The 23,877-nt window shown below is 37.7% G+C and overlaps 1 protein-coding gene across 1 annotated transcript in view; it reads left to right on the forward strand.

Annotated features, from left to right (window-relative positions):
- Positions 1-670: 670 nt before the first annotated feature.
- STKLD1 (serine/threonine kinase like domain containing 1) overlaps positions 671-23,877 on the forward strand; it is a 44,941-nt gene continuing 21,734 nt past the window's right edge. The window contains exons 1-7 of the mRNA XM_051980279.1: positions 671-1,387; positions 3,364-3,465; positions 13,464-13,508; positions 15,516-15,590; positions 18,809-18,913; positions 20,704-20,774; positions 22,239-22,354. Of these exons, the coding sequence (XP_051836239.1) occupies positions 1,211-1,387; positions 3,364-3,465; positions 13,464-13,508; positions 15,516-15,590; positions 18,809-18,913; positions 20,704-20,774; positions 22,239-22,354 (691 nt within the window). The 5' untranslated portion in view covers positions 671-1,210. The remainder of the gene's footprint in view (positions 1,388-3,363; positions 3,466-13,463; positions 13,509-15,515; positions 15,591-18,808; positions 18,914-20,703; positions 20,775-22,238; positions 22,355-23,877) is intronic.

The raw sequence follows: 23,877 nt of genomic DNA on the forward strand, positions 1-23,877 counted from the left end.
GAAATCACTTGCCAAACGAGAATTCGAAACCAGGGCAAATCCAGTGCTCTCCAGTCTTATCATTCTGGGCTATTCTTTCTTTACAGATGGTAAAACTAAGGCCCCCCAAATTTGCTCAAATTTGAACAATTAAGTGGCAGAGAGAGGGTATTAACTCTGGCCCTTGAACTCAACTTCTGAGCAGTTTGCACTCTATGGCTATGGGAAGAGACAGTGGTGTGACTGTTCTTTAAGTCTTTATGAAATGAATGAATAAATGAATGAACATAGCAAGTTATAAAGCAAGACTCAGAGGAGAAAATACTGGGCCGGAACAAGTATGAAAGAGCGGACAGTAGTGTTTGAAGGTGAGGGACACAGGATTAATGGGAAATAGAGGAAGAAACTGAGGAAAGAAATTCGTGCAAATTTGCATGAATATCAGAGTTGAGATTAGTTAAATTAGTACGTCTGACCCTTAACTCTAAATCCTGGGTAGTTTGCACTCCACCAGACTGGGAAAGAGATAATGGTATGAAATATTCAGCCCTTATGAAATGATTGAATGAATGAATGAACTAATTAATGAAAAACATTTCTTAAGTGCTTATTATGTGCAAAGCACTGTGCCAAGCACTGGGGATACAAATAGAAAAGCAATCCCTGCTCTCAAGGAACTCCCTTTATAACGAAACTGGTGATGGGCATATGGTTCTGGGATGATGCGCCCCACACGCGTTCCTGAGCCAGCTTCCCCTTCCCCAGCTTCTCTCTTCACATGTCCTTTACCCAAGGATTCTGGAGCTGGTGGGTAGTGTCCCTGGGGAAAGCTGAGACCTGAGAGCAGACTATCCCGCAGCAGGTCAGAGAACGATAGGTAGGACAGGCTAACAAATCCAGCCTGATCGTCTGAGAGGAGGCCGAAGGATTTAGACCCGACGCGTGTGGACCAGATTTAGGTCGGGCCATAGCTGAGCAAGGGGCACTGTGATACGCCACGAAGCATTCCCGGCTGCTGGAGTCAGACTGAAAGGAACCCTTGCTCCGGACGGGAGACAGAAGGACTCTTAGGACTCTTAGGTTGAAGCTGAGTGCTTGGGGGAAAAAGATCAAACAAAGTAAAAAGAAATACGGAGGAGCCAGCAGCCTACAGACCACGTTTGATAGTCTAAGTGTGGAATGAAAGTCAGACAGACAATTTCAGGGCGTGGGAAGCATAGTGGGGCCAAGGATGGGGTGCTCCTGGGGCGTGGGAAGCATAGAAGGGTTGTCCTCTCGGGAAGAGACTCAGACGGAAGGGGATCGAACCCTTCTCACCGCCCCTTCCTCCTCTCTAGCAGCTCGTAGTCCGGCTCCAAGTGAGGGAGGAAGGTCGGGTCTTGCCCCCATTACAATGGAAAAGTATAAGGTGAGGAATTTAGTCCCCAATCGCTTACTCTCTAAAGTAGAGCATGGAAGTAGAAAGAAGGGGAAAACAGTTTTACTAGGAAATAACGCTCCCAGAAATTTCTGATGACCCCCAACTTTAACTGCCATAACGCCTTGTAGTCTCCAGGGCGCCTTCAGAGCCTTAATGGCAAGGAAGAGCTCTGGAGATAGACTTCAGCAGAGCTTCCCGGTACCCGAGGGCCATCTAGAATACTTTTGCTGAAGGAAACTTTTTTGCAAAGTTTAGAGTGCTACAAACATAACGAACTCTGGAGTTTATCCCTGGAGGAAAAAAAAAAAAAAACACAGATGAGAAAATTTACAGTGTATCCAAAGAAGAGGTGAGAAAGGGAGAGACAGTTGAGTCACGGCGAAAAAAAAAATCTCTCAATGTTCTATCTGGGATGACACTTTACATTACTACTTTTACCACAACAAAATTTAGATAATCATCCACTTTATCCTCTCTTTGTTTACCCACTACACTACCAAAGAAGACCCTTCTAGTTACCATCTTCTCAGGATGCCTTGAAAATATGTTCCTCATCCCAACTGCCTATTGTGTTCCTTCCTCTCTGGGGCCTGGACCTTCCTCCTGTTGCAAGTGTTGAGACTGGAAAAATGGAGAACTGTATGCTTTGAATCTGTTTCTATCTTTTATTTTTTCCTTTTTCAGCTTCAATGAACCAAACTGATTCTCCACTCTTGAATGGGTGAATGAAATTGACTAGTTGAATGAAAGGGAATGGACCACCAAATCTTAAGAATCAGACAGCTAGGTTTCAAATTCTGACTTTGATACTAAATATCAGTGACATCTTCATAGACTCAACTTTTCTGAACCAAAGTTTCTTCTCTGTGAAAAAAGGGGATTGGACTATTTAATATCTAAAGTTCCAGCTCCAGACAATCTGACTAGGGGACACTATTGTTATTGTAAAGTTCTGTCTGACTTTTAGTGACCTGTGGACCATAGCAATCCAAATCCTTCTGTCCTTCATTATCTCCAAAAGTCTGTCCAAGCTGCATTGGATATCATCCAATTTGAGTGGCTCATATCTTTTTTCATTTTTGCATTTAATGCTATGGGGTTTTCTTGGCAAAGATACTGGAGTGATTCACCATTTTCTTTTCTAGTGGATCACCTTTTGTCAGAGCTTCCATTATAAATTCTCTGTCTCTGGTAAGTCTGCATGGCATAGTTCATAGTTTCAATGAGCACTGTCTCCACAAGGCAGTGATCCAGAAGGGGAGAGGGCAGTTTGTCTGAATTTTACTCCAAATTCTGCTACTGACTAATTCTTTGACATGGACTCCTTAACTTATGGGTTGCAGTTTCTTCTGAGAAAGTTTCCTCGGCTTGTAAAATGGAAAGAGAATGTATTTCTGGCCTACCCTCCATAGGACTGTTTCAAGGGAAGGCATAGTACATGGAATTGAGAGACCAGGGTGCCAATCAACTCTCATGCTTAATGGTTTTGTGATTTGGGCAAATTTCTTCATACTTATAATTTTAATTTCTCTATCTTAAACTGGAGATAATAATATTTGCCCTATTTTTCTCACAGGGTTGTTATGACCCTTAAAACATAATTAAAATGGGCAGTATCATTTTCCTCCCTACCTGTATTGCATAGGTTGGCCCCTGGATATGTAATATTGCCCATGCTATCACATCAAATAAATGTATAAGTAAGTTTTCAGGAATTATTTTCTTTCTCTCCATCATTGGTTACAAGGATGACTGGTTAGGGAGGGGAGGAGAGAAGATTTGGAAATAAAGAGTATGTAAAAACAAAAGACTTCAAACAAAATTAAGGTAAGAAAACAAAACTAAAAAGGCAGCAATAAAAACAAGTCTGACTTATTAGTAAATGATATTATGGATGGGAAAACAATTTTTATCCTTTCCCAAAGTGAAAGGAGTAATAATCATGTCACCCATTTGACTAACAGATTGTACAAACACTGAAGCAAGGTGCCTTGGGGAAGAATGTAGTGGTGATAGAAAAACACAAACAGCAAACTACTAAACCTGGAAGACTCTTGATAAAAAAGGTAAGTGGAAGTTTCCACAACAACAGATGCAAAAGATGCCTGTTAGAATTTTCCAAATTATGTGCTCCTGAAATACAGGGGGGGAGGGGGGAGACAGACAAAAGAAAAGATACAGACAAAAGAAAGGATAAAGCTACACTTTCACTTATACTTCCCAAAATGGAGTTATATTATCTTATACTCTTATTCTTCCTATCTACCTCCTCATGTGAAGAAAGTGCTTTGTAACCCATAAAATGCTAGGGAAATGTTAGAGAAAAATGTGAGTCTCCAAGCCTTTTCTTACTTCTATCTGTGAAATTCATAGTGACATAAACATAGCATGGCAGAGAGAAAACTGACTTTGGAACCACGAAGTTCAGCTTTCACCTATGACACATATTGGTTGTGTAACCTTGTATATAATCCCATCACCTTTCCATGCTGTAGGTCAAACTCAAATAGAAATGAAGCTTTTCTGAAAGTAACCAAAAATTGAATTAGCTTTCTTGGATGCCTTCTTACTGAACAGGTAGTATTGAGCTTGAAGTCCAACAAAACCTTCAGATAGTTTTCAGAAAAAATTCCTTCCTTGTAACACTTCTCCTATCTTTTACCTGTAGCTTTGTTAACTCAAGCACAAGATTTTATATGCATCACAAATAAATGTTATCTTGGGATCCTGACTTTTCCATCCAGTATATCAGCTTTCCCTCCAAAATATATATTTGATAAGCGTTCCAATTATGCCTTTATGCAAATCATTGGAGGAAAAAATGTTGTGCAAGACAAGGCTAAGCATAGATCCTTGAGAAAATCCTCTGGAGACTTTCTTTCAGATTACTGCTGAACCATTTTTAATGATTCTTCATTCTTTGAGTCCAGCCTGTTCCATATTCACCTAATTGTTTTAGTGTCTGGCTCCTGATAGCAGAATAAATTTCAGAAGTCCCCCAACATGTTAAGAAGACCCTATTGTGACATATGGGACATGACATGATATGGGAAGCTATTTTTTTAATCTATATTTTTTCCACAAAAGTACCAGGGGATATTTTATTAAAGTTTTGTTGAAATCAAGGTAAACTTTTTTGACAGCAGTCCCTTGATATACATTAGTACTCAAATGGATCTTCAGTTTCATGAATTTAGATGTTCTTATCTATGGCACAGATTGAAATGAATGCTTGCCTGTTTATCCTGTGCAAATCTTGTCCACAGCTTTCTGTAATATATATCATGTTCCATATGTCACAACAGGGTCCCTTCAACATGCTGAGGGACTTCTGAAATTTATTCTGCTATCAGCAGGCTCCTGGGGAGCATGTGGGTGGTCCACCTGTCATCCCTTGATCCACCCCATCTTCTATTTTTATTGTACATTTTCCTGATGACATCTTTTACTACTATTCTTCAAATTTCACACCCATTATGTGACTCTCCATTGCCTTTTATGTGATACTCATTTCAAATTCTTGGGAATTTTTTGTGTTTTATATCAATTCTATCACTAAAATACTGATATTAAAAAGATGGGCTATTTTCTGGGAAGAAGTTGGGGCAGCTATATGGTATGGTGGATAAAGTACTGTTTCTGAAATCAGGATGATCTGAGTTCAAATGTGACCTCAGACACTTACTAGCTGTGTGACCTTGAACAAGTCACCTAATCTTAGTTTATTCAACTGTAAAATGGGAATAATGAAAGAACCTACCTCTCAGAGTTGTGAGAAATAAATGAGATTATACTTTGTAAAGTGTTTAATATGGTTTTTGGTATATGGTAGATACTATATACATGACAACAATTATTATTATTATTAATTTACACAAAGCAATCTAATCTGCTGCTCTCCTATTTAATTCTGGACACAATTTGTTGTCCATTTGTGCAGTCGATCCATGTTTTATATACTGATTTACTAGTTCCATCCAAATGTATCTAGTCAATAGATATTCTTTATCTACTTGCTGCCTATGTAGCTGGTTAGTCCAAACTCTTTGGGGAGGTTTTGTATATCTTCTAATGGGTTTACAACATTTTTGATTTTGTTATTACCAATATAATGTCATTTGCAAAGGAAAGTACCAGGAGGATCTTACCACTCATAGTTAAAATCCTCTTCTATTGGGTTTCTTTGATGAATATTCTCTATCCCTCTGTCAAACACGGGAACCTGCACTTCTCTGTTTTATCACTGACTGGATGTTTATGATCATAAAAGTTATCTCTGTTATTATATCTTTGAAGGAATTGTGAATGAATTGATGTATAGATGGGAAAAAATTTGTGGCACTTAACGTGACTTTTTGCTCCTTCATTCCAAAAGCCTTTTTCTTATAAATGAACAAAAAGTATAGCAAAATGTTATATTCTTCACATTTTTTAGTCAATATGTTCAGAAAAGGCCTTGCAAAGGAGTTGGCATCTGAGCTGAGATTTAAAAATTCTAAGATGAGGTGAAAATGAGTGCATTCCAGAAATAGGATACAGACTGTGCAAAAGCAGGGAGGCAAGATTGAATGTTGCTTGTGAAAAATCACAAGAAATCTAATTCAGTTGGATTGTAGAGTAGGTGAAGGGGAGTAAGGTGTAATAAGGCTGGAAGGGTAGGTTGGAAACAGATTATGAAAGATTTTAAATGCCCTGGAGTTTTTTGAGCAAGGAAATGACACAATCAAGCTTGTACTATAGGAATGGGTTTTTTGGCTACTGTATGGAATAGTTTAGAAAGAAAGACTTGAGTCAAGGAGACTAATTAGGAGGTTATTGCAATAGTCCAGGCAGACATGAAAGCCTGATCTCAGCCAGTGGCTGTGTGAATAGAGAGAAGAGATGGATATGAGAAGTGTTGAGGAAGTTGAGAATCAAAAAAGACCTGATAACTGATGGTACAAGGAGAATGAAGAGGCAAAAAAAATTAAGTTGGGAACTTGGATGACTAGGAAGATGCTAATGCCCTGAACAGAAAAAGGGAAGGTTAGAAGAAAAGAGGTGGCAGTTTAAGGGGAAATATAATGAATTCCAAAGTCCAATTCTTCTTGTGCAGCAAAATAACTGTATGGACATGTATACATATATTGTATTTAACATATACTTTAACATATTTAACATGTATTGGTCCTCCTGCTGTCTGGGAGAGGGGCTATAGGGAAGAAGGGGAAAAATTGAAACAAAAGGTTTTGCAATTGTCGATGCTAAAAAATTACTCATGCATATATCTTGTAAATAAAAAGCTATAATAAAAAAAGAAATCTAATGAATTCTGGCTTGGATTTCTTGAATTAGATAATACATATATTATACTGAATATTAGAAGTTTACTGTATATAATTGGTGACTGGAGTTCAGAGGAGGAGATAGGATGATTAAAAAGGCAGGTAGGAAGATGGATGGATAGATGGATGGATGGACAGACTGATGGATAGATAGATAGATGGATAAAACTCAGAAGTTCAGTAATGGAATCCAAGATCATACAGGCAATATATATAAGAGAAAGAATTTAAATCTAAATCTCCCCGGCTTCAATCCTGGTCCTCTATCCACTACAATTCAGATGTTTCCTTTAAGGGCCATACCATCTATTTTTCCTCATTAGTAGTCTTTCTTCCAGTTCTATTGAAATTCTTAATTTGCTCTGAATTGGTGGTCAAGACAATTAAATGTTGTAAAGGAGGTTGATTTGGCTTGGCCATTTCTCAGGGAAGACATAATGTATCTTTGGGATTACCCCCTTCCTTTTCTACGTGTTCTACATGTTTACGAACTATCTGTTTTAAGCATTACTCACTTTGCCCGGTCCTTGGACCCTAAAGGGGCTAGACTACAGGACATTAATGATTTAAGTGAGGAGGTGAGGGCTGAGGAGTGGGAGGGGTGGGTGGGAAGGGAGTGGAGGAGAGAGTGCTCTTAATCTGCACATCTTGATTGGTTTTAGACTAAAAACATTAAGACTCACTTTTTGGCTTTTTCTGAATAGATCAGAAGTAAATTGATGAGGTTTTGTATTTCTAGCCTGGTGTAAAATATACACCTGCTAGATATTCTACCTGCTGTTTTTATCAATCTGTGTGGGAGAGCCACGGAAAGGGACCTAGAAAGCTGTACCTGTCAATGTATAACTTTGCTGAATGTTTGTATTTAGTAAAAGATAGCTCAGTTTTTTTAAATTACCATTGTTATTATCATCATTATTATCTGCTTTATTAAATCTCTTCAGATCTTGACCTTACACTTGTCCTGAAATATCATCCTTTTAATAGTTCTTTAATAGAGGAATTATATTCCTTTCCATGGAATGTTCCAATCAATAGTATTTACATAGTAAATATATATTTAATATTTACATAGTAAACACTATGTAGATCATTTTATAGTATCATGTCAAACTGATTAATAATGATTGAAATAGAGTAGGGATCCAAATGAATTATTTCTCACAACATTTCCATGATCCTTTTATTCTGATGCTAATACTATATCACCATGGGCCTATTACTTCATCTTTAAAAGTCTTGGTTTCCCCATCTAGAAAATGGGTAATATAATGTTTGTACTACTTACCTAAGAATGTTATTGTGAGGAGAGTACTGTGTAAACTAAGCCTCAGAGAAGTAAAATGACCTACACAGTTTCCCCACAGTGTAGGGGCCTCAAGACCCTGAGTGAGAAATTCTTTTATGTTTGTTACCAGAACCCTAAAACTGCCAGGGACAACATTGCCTTTGTTTTGAGGTATAATTAAGAAGTCTTTGTTCAGTCATTTTAGTCATATCTGTTTCTCTTTTGGGTACCTTGATAAAGATACTGGAATGGTTTGTCATTTCCTTCTTCAGATCATTTTACAGATGAGCAAACTGAGGCAAAGAGGCTTAAGTGACTTGCCCAGAATCACACAACTAATAAGTGTCTAAGGTTAGATTTGAACTGAGGAAGATGAGTCTTCCAGACTCCAGGCCCACAGTACTCTGTCTACTATGCTATGGCCAACAAGTTTTATAGTTAGGTGCTGCAACTTAGGAAGATGTTGGCAAGCTAGAAAGAAAAAGGGAAGAATACCAACACTGATTAAGTGCCTATTTTGTACCAGAATACTGTGGTAAGTGCTTTAACTTATTTGATTTTCATTATAATCCTGGGAAGTAGATGCTATTATTATTTCCATTTTATAGATGAAAAAACTGAGGCAAAAAGAGGTCAGTCTAGGGTCAAATAGGCAGTAAATGATGGAGGTCAAATTAGAACTCAGAATTAGAACATCAGAGAATGCTGAGCTGAATGGTGAAAGGATTGGACACTGTGCCATTCAAGGATGGGTTGAAGGAACTGGGAACATTTAGCCCAGATAAAGAGAATCAGAAAATGATGAATGAGTTCAAGTAACTGAAAAATTGTAGTATGGAAGAGGGATTCAATGAATTCTATTTGTTTTCTTGGTCACAGAGAATAAAACTAATGAACAGACGTTTCAAAGAGGCTGATTTAGATTTGATATCAGGAAGTATTTATTAATAATTAAAGCTGCCCTACAGTGGAAGAAGCTATCTTGGAAGTCAGTTTCTTCTTACCAATAGATCTTCAAATAAAAGAAGAATGACCACTTTTCAGAAATATTGTAGAGGAGATCTCTTTTAGTTAGTAATAATAGCTGAGTAATAAGAATAACAATAGCTAGCATTATGTAGTGCTTTAAGGTTTGCAAAGTGACTTACCTATATTATTTAATTTATCCTTACAATAATCCCATGAGGAAAATGCTATTATTATCCCCCTTTTGCAAATAAAGAAACTGAGGCTGAGAGAAACTGAATGACTTGCCCATATCACACAGCTAGTATCTGAGGCAGGATTGGAACTCAGGTCTTCCTGACCCCGAGTTCAGTTCTCTATCTTCTGATGACTTTTGGATTCTCTTCCAACTCTGTTCATCTGTGATTCTTTTTTCTATTTGCAAGTGAGACTTGGGCATTTGAGTTCTCATCCCATGGGATCAAGAAGTATATAAACTACTCTGTTATTATATAAACTACTCCATTGTTGAAATAAAGGGGAATAAACAAATACAAATAATATACACACCATAGCAAGGGGTGTCAAATTACTTTCTTCCTTGTACTAAGATAGTCTTCAAATGCATTCTCCAGTGTTCCCATGGGACTCTCCAATAACACCAAGAGCCAAGAGTCTTTTATTTGAAAGTTGTTCCTGGAAAGATGCTGTCTAGTAAATGGTACTGGTTATTCCTCCTTATAGAATAGATTCTATGATATTGCTAGTAAACAAATCATAGATTAGGGAGTTTCCAAGGCTACCTCCCAGTCCTCTGAAAACGAGAAAAATAAAAGAACATGAAAAATGAAATCACAACATTCACATGAGAAATGTAAAAAGAGATTCTTGAAAGCAGTGTCATATAATGACATTGCTTTTGCAAAGCATCCAAGAGGAGAAAAAAAAAAAAATGAGGAGGCTTTCTTTCTTCTTTTTCTTTTTTTAAATAAACAGATCAGAACTGTGCCCACTCCCTTTCTGTCACATACTGCCTCCAGCAATTGTTTTCTTTTCTGTTTTAAGATACTCTTAAAAATGAAGGCTTAAGTAATCCAACAGTTTCCATTACATTGTCCAATAGCAAAACTCATATTAATTCAATTCATCTCAATAAGCATTTATTAAGCACCTACTCTGAAGCAGGCACTTGGCTAACTGCTGGTGATTCAAAGATTAAAAAGAAAGTAATTATTGCCTTTAAGAATTTATATTCTGGGGTAGCTAGGTGGTGCAGTGAATAGAACACCAAACCCTGAAGTCAGGAGGACCTGAAATCAAATCTGATCTCAGACACTTAACACTTCCTAGCTGTGTGACTCTGGCAAGTCACTTAACCCTAATTGTCTCAGCAAAGATTGGCCATTAGAGAAAAAATGTGAAACAACATGAGAAAGACCCTGAAGGCCAAACCAAGACTAAGAAAGTCCCAAAATATTTTAAGCAATTTTCTTAACAATATTGGAGGAATATATAGCTCTTAGGCTACTTTCAAGAGAACAATTTTTGTCATTTGTATGTGAATCTGGAATTAGGAAAGCTTGAGTTCAAATTTTTTTTCAAATACCTGGTAGCATTGCCAGTATCTTCCCTTTGAAATGATCTTTGATTTACACTATAAATGTCTTATATTTAAAATCTTAAAAAAATTTTTTTAAATAGTGTCTTCCCCATTAGAATGTCGTCCCTTGAGAGCAGAAACCGTATTTTATTTTCCTTTTGTATTCCTGACATTTAACACAGTGACTGACATATAGTAAGTCCTTAATAAGTACTTACTGACTGACCTTGTAAGACTGGGTTTGTTCATCTGTAAAAAAGGATGAATAAGAATAGTTATCTCATAGGATTGTTGGGAAGATCAAATAAGCCTCAGCAATTTTAAACTGCACTAAGATTTTTGGGATACCTTATATATATGAAGCATTTGGCAAGCCAAACCACTATATATATTGTTGTTGTTTTCAAATAAGTTCTAATTTTTGGAATTAGTATATTAGGACTCCAAACAGTAGATACCTTTAAGATTAAGGAGTGAAGTCAGAAACTATCACCCAATGAAATGGAAGTCAGTAGCCGCCAGTAGCCACTATTAGGAATGAATGAGGTCAGCTTGCTAAAACAAAATGCATCACCACATCCACCCTCTGCCTAAAAATGGCTCGTAACTAAGGTCTTTGTGGGTAAGACTAAGGGTGTTTGTGGTTTTTATATGTACCTCTATATCATATACATACATATGCATGTGTATGTGTGTGTGTAGCCTTTAAAAGAACCCATTTAAAATGATTTTAACAGGGGAACATGGACTTGAAAACTGAAATATTCTGGCTTAAAGTATAAACTCCGTTATAACAATAGAAATTTGGGGTGGCCAATAGTGACAAATGGAAAACTAGAGAGTTAAGATTCTATCAAAGTTTGTCCAGTACCATTCATTTGGGAAATGGGATCCTTGACCAATCAACACCAAATGTGGAGAAGAATACATCAAAAATCAAGATACATCTTAAATTCATCTGACTCTGTTCTGGATCTATACTGACCAAGCTTGTTGCTGATATTAATTTGGCTTTCCCAAAAAGACTTTATGTTGATCAACTGGTAAAAGTTTTTTAGGCCAACTGCAATTCTACCAATTTTGGTGGAAAAAAACACTATATTTGGTTTTGGTTTTTGTTGGGGTTAGGTGACTTGCCCAGGGTCACACAGCTAGTGAGCATTAAGTAGCTGAGGTTGGATTTGAACTTAGGTCTTCCTGACTTCAGGGCCAGCGCCCTATCCACTGCACCATCAGACTGCCCCAAGAACACCATATTTGGAGGCAAAGAATCTGTGTTCACACTCTGATTTGACCTCTTACTATTTTTATGACCAATAACTTCTCTTAGTTTTTAAAATGAAGAAACTGAATGTGATGACCTTGGTTCCTTCAAATCTAAATTTTTGATTTTCAACTTACATGAACTGATGTTGAGTGAAGTAAGCAGAACCAGAAGAATGTTCTACACAGTAACAACAACATTGTGTAGTGATCAACTATGATAGACTTAGCTCTTTTCAGCAATGCAATGATCCAAGGTAATTCCAATGGACTCATGATGGAAAATGACATCCACATTTAGAGAAAGAACCATGGAATCTTAATAGAAATCAAAACATATTATTTTCATTTTTATTGTTTTTATATTCTTTATCATGTTTTTTCTTTTTGTTCTGATTCTTCTTTCAGAACATGACTAATGTGAAAATGTGTTCAATATGACTGTACATGTATAATCTATATCAGATTGTTTCCCATCTTGAGGAAAGGGATAAGAGAGGAAGAAAAAATTTGGAACTCAAAATCTTATAAAATGAATGTTAAAAACTATCTTTATGTATAATTGGAAAAAATAAAATACTATTAAGTAGAAAGAAATTTTAAATAAATTATTTTCATGATGTATATAACAAAATCTACAAAACTTTCTAGCTCTGAATCTCTAATTTTCTTGGAATAAATTAATGTAGGAAAGGGAAATTTGATTTTCCCACAGTTTCCCAGCAGCTTTTGGTGGCCTCCTTTATTCAGTCCCCTGTGTTTTCTGTTTGTCCTAGGAACTAGGTTCTTCTTAGAATCTGACTTCCACTTAGATGATTTTTCAAGATTATAAGAGGCCCTGCCTGTCATTGTGGTTCCCTTCTGTTTAGCTCAAAGGGCCTGTTCTATACCTCATAATTGGGTCACCTGGCCTGAATGCTCCCTTACAATTCATTTAATGCTCTCTCATCCTTGACAACATCCCTTAACTAAATGGACTGGCCAGACTGGGGAGGGAATCAAATCTTTCTCCTTTATATTAATTAGCTGGCCTTCTCACTCATCAGTGAGCATCTCTAGTGCCTTGTGAGATTTGTTGGGGTGAAGCAGGGCCTGATTCATCTCTGGCTGGACTGATGATAAGAGATTTCAGTGCTTTCAAAGCTTCTGCAGACCTTGGGCCCTGTGGTATCACCACTAAGATGAAGGAATTTTATGAAATTCAGTCAAGGGGCCAATAGTCAGTCTCTCTGTTCTCTTTCCCTTTTCGTTGCTCACTCCAATTCCCAGTCTCCCTGTTTTCCAGCCATTGCTTGCATTAGTATCTTCTTTGAGTGTAATTGAATTAGGCCCTAGACTTCAATTTGAATCTTGACTCTGATGGTCACTCTACCTGTGAGACTTTGGACAAGTTATTTAACCCCAATCGGGCCTCTGTTTCTTCTGTTAAAAAAAAAAAAAAACTCAGACTGGAGGATCAACAAAGTCCCTTTCAACTCTTAATCCTATGATTTTTATGACCCATTGACCAAGAAAAAAGAGAATATACATAACGTGATTCTCCCCATCCAGATCTAACCCTCAGAATCTCAGAGGTACATAGAACTGGGGTAATGTTGACCAGTCTTGACAACATTATTTCTTTCTTTCTTGCCATTTGTTTAGGTATCTTGTATTGATGAACAACATGCAAATGATGCCCTTGAGGAGGTAACTATATGATCATTTTTTTTTGGCGGGGAGGGAGAGGGGCTGAGGGGAAAAAGAAAACAAAATAGAAGTGTAAATGTGGTATACTTAGGGATAAAACAAATAATGCTTTAGAAATAATGCTTTTAGAACAAGACTTGTTATTAAAATTAATGGTTACACAGCAATATTTAAGAATGATCAACTTTGAAAGACTTAGCCACTCTAATAAAGACAATGATCTAGGACAATTCCAAAGGATCCATAATGAAAATTCTATCCACCTTCAGAGAGAGAGAGGACTGATGAACTCTGCGTGAAAATTGAAACATCTTTTTCATAAAGTTATTTTTCTTGGTTTTGTGTGTGTGTGTGTTTTACAACCTGGCTAATAATGGAATTATGTTTTGTATGATCTCAAATGTATAATCAATTTATTTTCTAGTCTTCTCAATTAGGAGAGGGGGTGGAAAGGAAGGAGAAAATTTAGAACTGAAAAATGAATACTAATTTTTTTTCATATATGATTGGGAAATATCTAACAAATTAAATAAAATATACATTAAAATTAATGGTCACATTAAACTCTAGTAACTAGTGGAGCAAAATATGTTTGTGGAAGGATTATTTTTATAAATGAAATAAATTTCCAAAAATCAAGTGAGATTTTAATAATATAAATTAGCATTAAATATTTAATACTTTTTCAGTTCAGTGAATTTTATTTTCAGCAAAAATTTGCTAGATTTATTCTGATTTTTTTTAAACCAATATATAACTACAGTGGGTTTTTTTGTGGGGGGATTTTTTTTTTTGTATTTTTTGGCAAAGGGAAATAAAATATCATTTGGGGTGGAAGAACACAAAGCAATGTAATCTAATGGTGCTTTCATTAATTTATTCATTCATTAGTTCCTTGAAATATTTACTTAATGTACAAAAACCAAGTTTAAACAAGAAACTTTGCAATTCCTCAAATAAAAGTTGTCACATAAAATCTCATTAGCACAGTGCCTGGCACATAGAAGGCTATATAAACACTTATTGCATTTCCCTTCCTTTTCCTTGTTTCTATTGAAGAACTCTCCCTGTATAATTTTATAGATCTAGAGAGCTTACTAGAGCATTGAGCTATTAAGTGTCTAGCCAAGGGTCACAATACTTGGATGAATCAGAGGAAGGTACAGCTTTCTATTCACTATAATAGATCATCTCTTTTATATGAGGCAAAAAGTATTAAATTACATTGCCTTTTACATGACTACCCTTCACATACTAGAGAATGACTATATTTCCCTAAACTTTCTCTTTGCAAGTTCAATTCTTTCAAATGATCCACACAGGGCATGAGTTCCTGTCTCCTCACCATCCATGGTTGTATACTTTGAGTTTGTTCATGTCCTTTCTACAGTGTGGCATCCAGAAATAGAGGGTCCTGGGGGTCTGCTTTGGGAGGAGGAAAAAGACTACTATCCAGCTCACTCTAAATGCTAAGATTTTCTATTAATGGAGACTAAGACTCCATGGGGGTAGGGGAGGATAGGTATTCCAGGACAAGGACAATCTGACACCTCTTGGTAAGGGATGACAGGAAAACAAAGGGCAGTTCTCCCCCATGGGTTTTGGAGGCTGGAGCTTCAGCTCAAACTCTCCTGGCATTTGCTCTTATATGTGGGTTATCTGGGTGCAGACCAAGGGTTCATCAGTAAGAGAGACTATTTCTAAAGTGCCCTTCTGAAACTTCACTTCCCTTTCCTGTCTATCTCTCTTCTCCCCCTGACCTGCATCTCAGTCTTTATATTTTAACCTCTTCTCTCCTCTCTTCCTCTCTTTCTTAATATCTTTATCTCTGACTTTCTGACTATCTCTGCCCCTTGTACACACAGTTGCCAGTTTAGTAAATGACTTTGGGGGGCAAAGGAGAGAGTAGCAGGGAAAGTCTAGAATTTGCTTCACTTTTGGTCAGAATACAGGTAAGGAATGCTGAGTAACAGCTTTTAGCTTCCCTTTCTGTTTCCTCCCCCATAGATGATGCCATTGCTGAAACTTCAGCACTTGAACATCTCTACCTACAAAGAACTCTTTATCACCTGGAGTAATCAGGTAAAGGCAAGCCAGTTTCCTAAGCATCCCCACAGGTCAAAGTCTTGGACCTTTTGCCCGAGTGATTTAATGTTTAATGGGCTGTGTGGACCGAACAAATCCAATGCAAAGTACACTTCCTGGGTCCTGGAAGTCAACCAGGGGAAGGGCAAAATTTCTGGGACTTTGGTCTTCCAATCTTAAGCTTTGATCTTTTATCATATGTTAAATTGGGGAAGGGGAGGAGCAAGTAGTGAGTTGGTTGAAGGCACTGTGCCAGGTTTAACGTCCTGAGCTCCAAGAGTGGAGGAACTAGGTTGCCCAGATCTTGATATTTTTGAAAGGGTACTTAATAAAGAGCTTCTCCACCTTAGTGAATCAAGGTAGGCTTCTGAGAGGTAGAAGCTTTGTAGTTATTTTTGTAGGAAAAAAGTAGTAAACTAGGCTCATCTGGATGGCTCCTCCCAGAACCCCATTTAGGGAGAGCATCCAGGCCGACCATGTCCTGGCCTGTGGAATTCTGTGCTATACTGTGGAAGTCCACAATAACCCTGTACTTTAGGGTTTGCATTTCAAAAACACCCCCTCCTTTGCCACTTTCCTTTATAAGTTGTCTTTCCCTATTAGAATATAAGTTCTTTGAGGGCGTTCTTTTTGTTTACATTTGTTCCTAGACCTACGCACAGTGTTTGACTTATAGTTTGTTAACTGATTAACTACACTTAAATTGAACTGGCATTTTCTAATATTTGACATGTGACAATTTTTCCACCCTGACAGGAGCAAAACTATAGAACTCCACTCTTAATTGCTAGCATTGAGAAAATGGTTCCAAATCTTTTCTTTTATCTCATATGAATGTTTAAAATTTTTTTTTATCATGAACTTAAATGCATTTCATTTATGCATTATTATACATTATACATATTATACATTACATATGCATTTCAAAATACAAAGAATAGAAAAGGAAATTGTTTCTAAAACCCTTAACTTCTGTTACATGTACATACTGCTTGTTTTTTAAGTGTATCTTAAACTTGATGATGAATAAGCATTTATATAGTGCCTACCATGAGCCAGGTACTGTATTTTACAATTATTATCTCACTTAGTCCTCATAACAACCCTGAAAAATAAGTGCTATTATTATTTTCATTTTATAATTGAGAAAACTAAGGCAGACTGAGATTATGTGACTTGCCTAAGGTCATGCAACTAGTAAGTGTTTGAGATTGGATTTGAATTCAAATCTTTCTGACACAATAGACAAACAGGAACTATTGGACAAATCATTTTTGACCAACTAGCTGGTCAAGGTCAGTATGCAGAGAGTTCAGAACAGATTTATTATCCCATAACAGTGTATGAGAAAATCTCTAAGGCTGCAATAAAAGCTTGGAATTCTCTCCCTGGACAGAAAGATGGAAATAATGCTTTCACAAAAATAGAGTAAGGTCCCAATGAACCTTTTGCAGATTTTGTGGGATGTTTACAAACAGCTGTAATAAGAACCATTGGAAATAATGCAGCAACAGAAATAATGACCAGACATTTGGCTAAGGAAAATGCCAATGAGGTTTGCAAGAGAATTATATGGGGGCTAGACAAAGATGCTTCTTTGGAGGAGATCATAAGACGCTGTGCCACAGTGGCCACAAATGCTTATTATGCCCAAACTATTATGAACATGGAAAGACAAGGTCCTTCTTGGCAAAGGAATTCTAGAGAAACTTGTCTATGTTTTCATTGCGGAAAAGTTGGACATTTGAGAGCTCATTGTAGATATGGAGATAGAGTGAGAAGACAGGGTGAGAGAAAACCTAAAATCCCATGTCCAAAATGTAATAGAGGCTTTCATTGGGCCTCTAAATGTAGGATGACCCAGAGGAATGAGAGGCAAATTGAATGTTAACTTTCACATGATCTAATCTCCTTGTCCACCCGGAAGCCCCTCTGAGCCACTCATTGAAAACCAGCTTAAACAAGATATTTCCTACCTAAGTTTGAACAGATGATCAAAGATTTGCAGATTAATTTTTTTATGTTTTATTGCAGAGTATTAGACTGTAAGTCAGGAAAAAAAATGGGTTCAGGTCCCAAATCTGGCACTTGGAAAAAGGGTTGGATAGGATCGTTATTTTTCACACTGTGTTGCAAGGAATCCTGTTACTGTTATTGTTGTTGTTTTAAATGTTCCATTTTAAAATAAATGCTTGTTTATTGATTGACAGATTTGTTTGCTGTTGGAAATTCTAGCAAACATAGGAGAGTGAGTTATGGGGAAGAGGGATACGTGGCGGTAGTAAATGGCTTACTAATTGGAATTTTCACTTCTCCCAGGGAATCTTGAAGGACTAAAGAGTACAGTGGAAGTAGACCTGGAGTCATATGGTCTAGGTTCAAATACAACCTTGGACATTTACTACCTGTGTGACTCTAAACAAGTCACAACCTTTCTAGGCCAACTTGGAATGGATTAGATGGCCTATAAGGTTCCTTCTTTATCTCTAGATCAGTGATCAGCTAAACAAAATAGTTGCAAAGATTCCTTTCCTTTCTCTATATTCTAAGTTGTCTTCCCGTTTTGAGATTCTGTGATCAAAGACCTATTATAAATTTAAGTGTATCTTAGACCCTGGATATCATGGCAGGACTGATGATAATGTTGAGGTCTAGATTTGGGGTACCTAAATGAAATTAGGTTTTAGTTGAGGTCTAGTGTCAGGTACTGGTACAGGGAGCCAAATGGAGCTCCCCTGCAATCTCCCTGGATTCAGCGCAAGGATATAGCAATAAATGGGGTCTACTAGTGGCCCGAGTACCCAATAAAAGCATTTATTGGCCCGAGGGCTAGATTGATAAAAGAGGTTTATTATTGGGTTTGGAAGTAAGGAGATAGATGAAGATAGAGATAAGGAGGGCACTGGACAAAGGGTGCAGTGGACAAAGGATTCTCATAGGGCTAGCATGTTTGGAATCTCTGCCAAGAGCGGGTCACAGTGTCTCCCTTTTATAATGGGAGATTTAGCTCGAGGGGCTTTTGGGTGTAGCCCCAAAGTTAGCTCAGATCCGGGTGGGGCTGGGACAGGTCTTGATCTTCTTTTGGAATTCAAAGGGACCAGGATTTGTGAGTTAAAGGGTAATTTACATTATTAACTAGGAGAGGGTAGGAAACTAGAAAGGAATCTTTCCCACATCAATGAGATGTACTAAACTAGGGATAATCTCTTGTACAGACTTCATCTCTGTTTCTTTGCCTGGTGATGAGGTACTCAAAGAAAGGAAGCTTAAATGATCTGATCGAGACACATAGAGACCTGAAGAAGAAAGTGGACCTTTTGGTAAAACCCTTTACAGGAGCTGATTTTCTCTGTCTCTCTCTCTCTGTGACTCTCTGTCTCTGTCTCTCTCTCTCTGTTTGCTAAATATTTTCTTTATTAAAGCTTTTTATTTATCAAAAGATATGCATGGACTTTAATTCTTTAATATTAGCCCTTGCAAAATCTTGTGTTCCAATTTTCCCTTCCTTCCCCCAGCCCTCCCCTTGATGGCGAATAGTGCAATATATGTTAAACATGGTAGAAATATATGTTAAATCCAATATATGTGTACATATTTATACAATTGTTGTGCTGCAAAAAAAAAAAAAAATCAAATCAAACCAATTTTTTAAAAAAGCAGAATAAAATGCAAGCAGGCAACAACGAAAAGAGTGAGAATGCTATGTTGTGATCCACACTCAGTTCCCACAGGCCTCTTCATTACAAGAACACTGGAACTGGTTTGAAGAGAGCCATGTCCATTAGAATTGATCATTATGAATTGAACCAGCTACACCCAGCGAAAGAACTCTGGGAGATGACTATGAACCACTACATAGAATTCCCAGTCCCTCTATTTTTGTCTGCCTGCATTTTGGATTTCCTTCACAGGCTAATTGTACACTATTTCAAAGTCTGATTCTTTTTGTGCAGCAAAATAACAGTTTGGACATGTATACATATATTGTGTTTTTCTTATACTTTAACATACTTAACATGTATTGGTCAACTTGCCATGTTGGGGGAGGGAATAGGGGGAAGGAGGGGAAAAATTGGAACAAAAGGTTTGGCAATTGTCAATGCTGTAGAATTACCCATGCATATATCTTGTAAATAAAAAGCTATAATAATAATAATAATAATAATAATAAAAAGAATTGATCATTATATATAATCTTGTTGCTGTGTACAATGTTTTCTTGGTTTTACTCACTTCACTCAATATCAGTTCATGTAAGTCTCTCCAGGCCTTTCTGAAATCATCCTGCTGGTCATTTCTTATAGAACAATAATATTCCATAACATTCATATATTATAAATTTTTCAGTCATTTTCCAAGTGATGAGTATCTCCTCAGTTTCCAGTTTCTTGCCACTACAAAAAGGGCTGCCACAAACGTTATTGCACATATGGGTCTCTTTCCCTCCTTTAAGATCAGAGGAATTGGGGACAGCTAAGTGGGGCAGTGGTTAGATCACTAGCCCTGAAGTCAGGAGGATCTGAGTTCAAATTCGATCTCAGACACTTAACAGTCCTAGCTGTGTGACACTAGTCCAGTCACTTAACTCCAATTGCCTCAGGGGGGAGGGGAAAGATCAAAGGAGCTGATTCCCCAGGAGGCTCACTGGAATCCCATGCTTTCTTTCTCACTCAGCCCAGAGGCTGGAACAGGGAAACAATAACCCTATGTGCCGTGCAGGTAACAAGCTTGATGGAGCTTAGCCCCTGCTCTACCACTGATTAAGTTAAATCATGACTGTAAAATGGGCAGCACCCACGCCATCCTGCTTCTCTTTGCAAACTGCATCAATGTCCTGAGTATAGTCCCCACATATTTATAATCCTTTGAGCTGCATTCATTTGCCAGGTCACACAGATACCAGGATGTCATTACAGGAAAGGGAATAACTTGTTTTGATTCTTCTTTTGTTGTTGTTATTGTTTTTAGCCTTTGTCCATCCCCAGATATGTCCCAGGGAGAAAGGAGACAACCATTTCTCCTGGCTGGTTTAGATATTTGCCTGCCTTAAGACAGAGGAAAGGCCTCTCCCACGGTTTTTCTAATTGTGATTCTGTGGATTCTTTCCCAGTTAATGCAAAAATTCTTGGGGCAAGTATTTGATGCAGTGGAGTATTTACATCGGATGAATGTGATTCACAGGTGAGTGGGAATTCTAGACTTTTTGTAGGTAGTTCCTTTCTTACTAAATAATAATTCCCATTTGTAGCTCCTCATATTTTACTCTCCTCATATTGATCCCATAAGACAGGTAATTAAATTATTATTATCCCCAGAGAGGTCAAGGGATTGCCCTGGGTTTGCACAGCTGAAGCCAATGTCTCAACCACACAGGTATTTTAGACTCCCCAGATCACCTCTTTCCAAAGATTTGTATTTCATTCCTCTTATATCCTGATTCTGTGGCTAAGGCGTAGGTAAGAGAGATTGGGAGAACAGCCAGAGTCAGAAGGAGATAGGGAAGTTGGATCAATTCCCTGACTATCTGGGCTCAGCATAGAGAAGGGCACTATTGTTAGTAATTAATATGTTTCAATGGAAAAATGACTGAAAGACAAAGAAGCTCTGGGAAATAGGCGGAGAGGCAAAATGTCATCAATGTAACCTTTGCAACTGATCTCTTTTCTTACTACTGTCTAAAAGTGAACAGACAGGTGTGGGCTATTCTAAAGTACAAGATGCCAGATAACAGGAATCCAGGGAAAGGAGATTAAGTTATGTGTAATAATCTTTGCTCTCTGATTAGTGAGGCAAGATATAGTTTGAGGTTTAGAGCAGCCAGTATTTAGAGATGAGCTTTTTAATATTCCTGATTCTGATACTTTTCTTCCTGGGCAAGTCACTTTATTCCTCTGGGCTTCAATGAACTCCTTCTGTGTAATGAAGAAGGCTTGAAGAGGTGGAGGTCCCCTTCATCTCAAAAGCCTTGGAAGGAGAAGAGAATGGAATAAACAGGTATCTAGCATCTATGTGGTGCTATCTTGTTATTCATTTCAGTCAGGTCCAACTCGTCATGACTCCAGTGGGGTTTTTCTTAACAAAGGAGTGGTTTGCCTTTTTCTTTTTTAGTTCTTTTTACAGATGAGGAAATTGAGGCAAACAGGATTCAGTGACTTGCCCAGGGTCTCACAGCTTATAAGTATGACTGATTTGAACTCAGGAAGATGAATCTTTCTAACTCGGCCAGTGCTCTATCCAGCCAATCATATAAATATAATTGTGTTTGGACTTCACAACAACCCTAGATAGCAGCAGCTATTATTATCCCCATTTTATAGCTGAAGAGCCTGAGGCAAAAAGAATTTAAGTGCTTTTCCCAGTCACACAGCAGGTAAGCATCTGAGCTGGATTTAAATTCAGGACTTCTTGGAGGCCTAACTTATTCTAAGAATGGGGAAATATGTGAGTTCTATGGCAAGGAGCACTTCTGTCTTCAGTAAATACAATCAGCCTAATGGATTTTAAAGAGAAGGGATATGAGCATCTGGTTTGAGGGTCAAGGTGCAAGGGTGGGGACTGGTGAGCTATTGCTACTGCTGCTGCTGTTGCTTTGTTATCTGCACCTAGAACCAGTTTGAAGCAATAGCGGCCTTATTTCTATTTCAGAAATATCAAACCGTCTAACATCATAATAATAGATGAAAGCTACTGCATGCTTGAGGATTTGAGTGTGGAAACACTGATGCTTGATGAGGCAAAGTGGAATATCCGAGCCATAGAAGGTAGTTTCCACCATCGCCCAGGGGTTTTGTGAAGCAGTATCCAGCATTTTCAAAAGCTGCTGGGACTTCTCTGCTACTGTTCAAAATGGAGTCAGACTTGGTTTTGGCAAAGTAAAGTAACCCTCCGTTCCATTGCCTCCTCCAAATCCCCACGAGTTAGCTAGGCCAAAGTATGCACAGTCCATGAAGCAGGGCTTTGGGTGTATAGTGGTGGCCCAGCCTGTTGAGTCAATAAAGGAAGATTCTCAGACAGTAGTTTGACGCATATATCAGGCTCATTTTTTTCCCCTGAGACAATTGGGGTTAAGTAACTTGCCCAGGGTGAGACAGCCAGGAAGTAAGTGTCTGAGGTCATATTTGAACTCAGGTCCTCCTGACTTCAGGGCTGGTGCTCTATCCACTGCGCCACCTAGCTGTCCCATCATCTTAACCATACCAAAAAGAACAAAAAGATACGACAACTGATCAAATATTGCAGATGTGTAAATTACATCAATATTACAAAAATTCAATGGCAGAGCAATTGATGATCGCAAATTTGGAATCAAAAGACAAAAGTCTTCTGTTTAGTATCTCTGAGACCTTGGTATATCACTTCCCTGTTTTCTGGAGCTGTTTCAAAGTCCCCCATAACTTAATCCCCTCCTACTTTCTAGTTATTGTACACTTCACTCCCCAGTTTCCATGAACAGCACACTCCATCTTTCAATTCTGGGTATTTTCTCAGGCTGTCCCTCTCCTTCCTCTTCTACTCTGATACCCACCTCTCTTAAGTCTTAACTAAAATCCTTCCTTCTACAGAAAGCTTTAATTAACCCCTCCCTGTTAATTTTATTGCTTTTCTTCTTTCAATTATTTTCTATTTATCCTGTATAATAGCTTGCTTTATACATATTTGTTTGTAGGCTATCTTCCCTATTAGACTGTAAGCTCTTTGAGGACAGGGAATGTCTTTTGTCTCTTTTTGTAGAGCTTGGCACTTAGGAGGCATCTGGTAAATGTTTATTGATTGATCTGTAAAATAGAGTAGATGAGCTCTGAGATCCCTTCTAGCTTTAGATCTAAAGATTACCTCAGAGAAAGGATTCACTATTTCCTTTCAAATGTGATTATTCAAGAAACTTCTCTTGAACCTCTTGGGCAACTATTACTGTGGGCAGTAACCAACAAATTCCTAACCTTTTAAAGAAATTATGGTTTAATCATGTTTTTGGTAGTGTTGTCTTTTTTTTAGTCATGTCCAACTTTTCCTGACCCTTTTTGAGGTTTTCTTGGCAAAGATGCTGCAGCCATTTAGTTTGCCATTTCCTTTTCCAGCTCATTTTACCCATGAGAAAAATTTAGGCAAACAATACTAAGTGACTTGTCCAAGGTCACATAGCTGGTAAGTGTCTGAGGCCAGATTGGAACTAGGGAATGATGGGGTGTGAAACTGTGTTCCCTTTTTTTTCTTTTCTTTTCTTTCTTTCTTTCTTTTTTTTTTTTTTTTTTTTTTTTTTGATTAGTTATATAAGTATGTTTAT

The sequence above is a fragment of the Antechinus flavipes genome, chromosome 2, assembly GCF_016432865.1.
Source record: "Antechinus flavipes isolate AdamAnt ecotype Samford, QLD, Australia chromosome 2, AdamAnt_v2, whole genome shotgun sequence".
NCBI classification, from domain to species: Eukaryota; Metazoa; Chordata; class Mammalia; order Dasyuromorphia; family Dasyuridae; genus Antechinus; species Antechinus flavipes.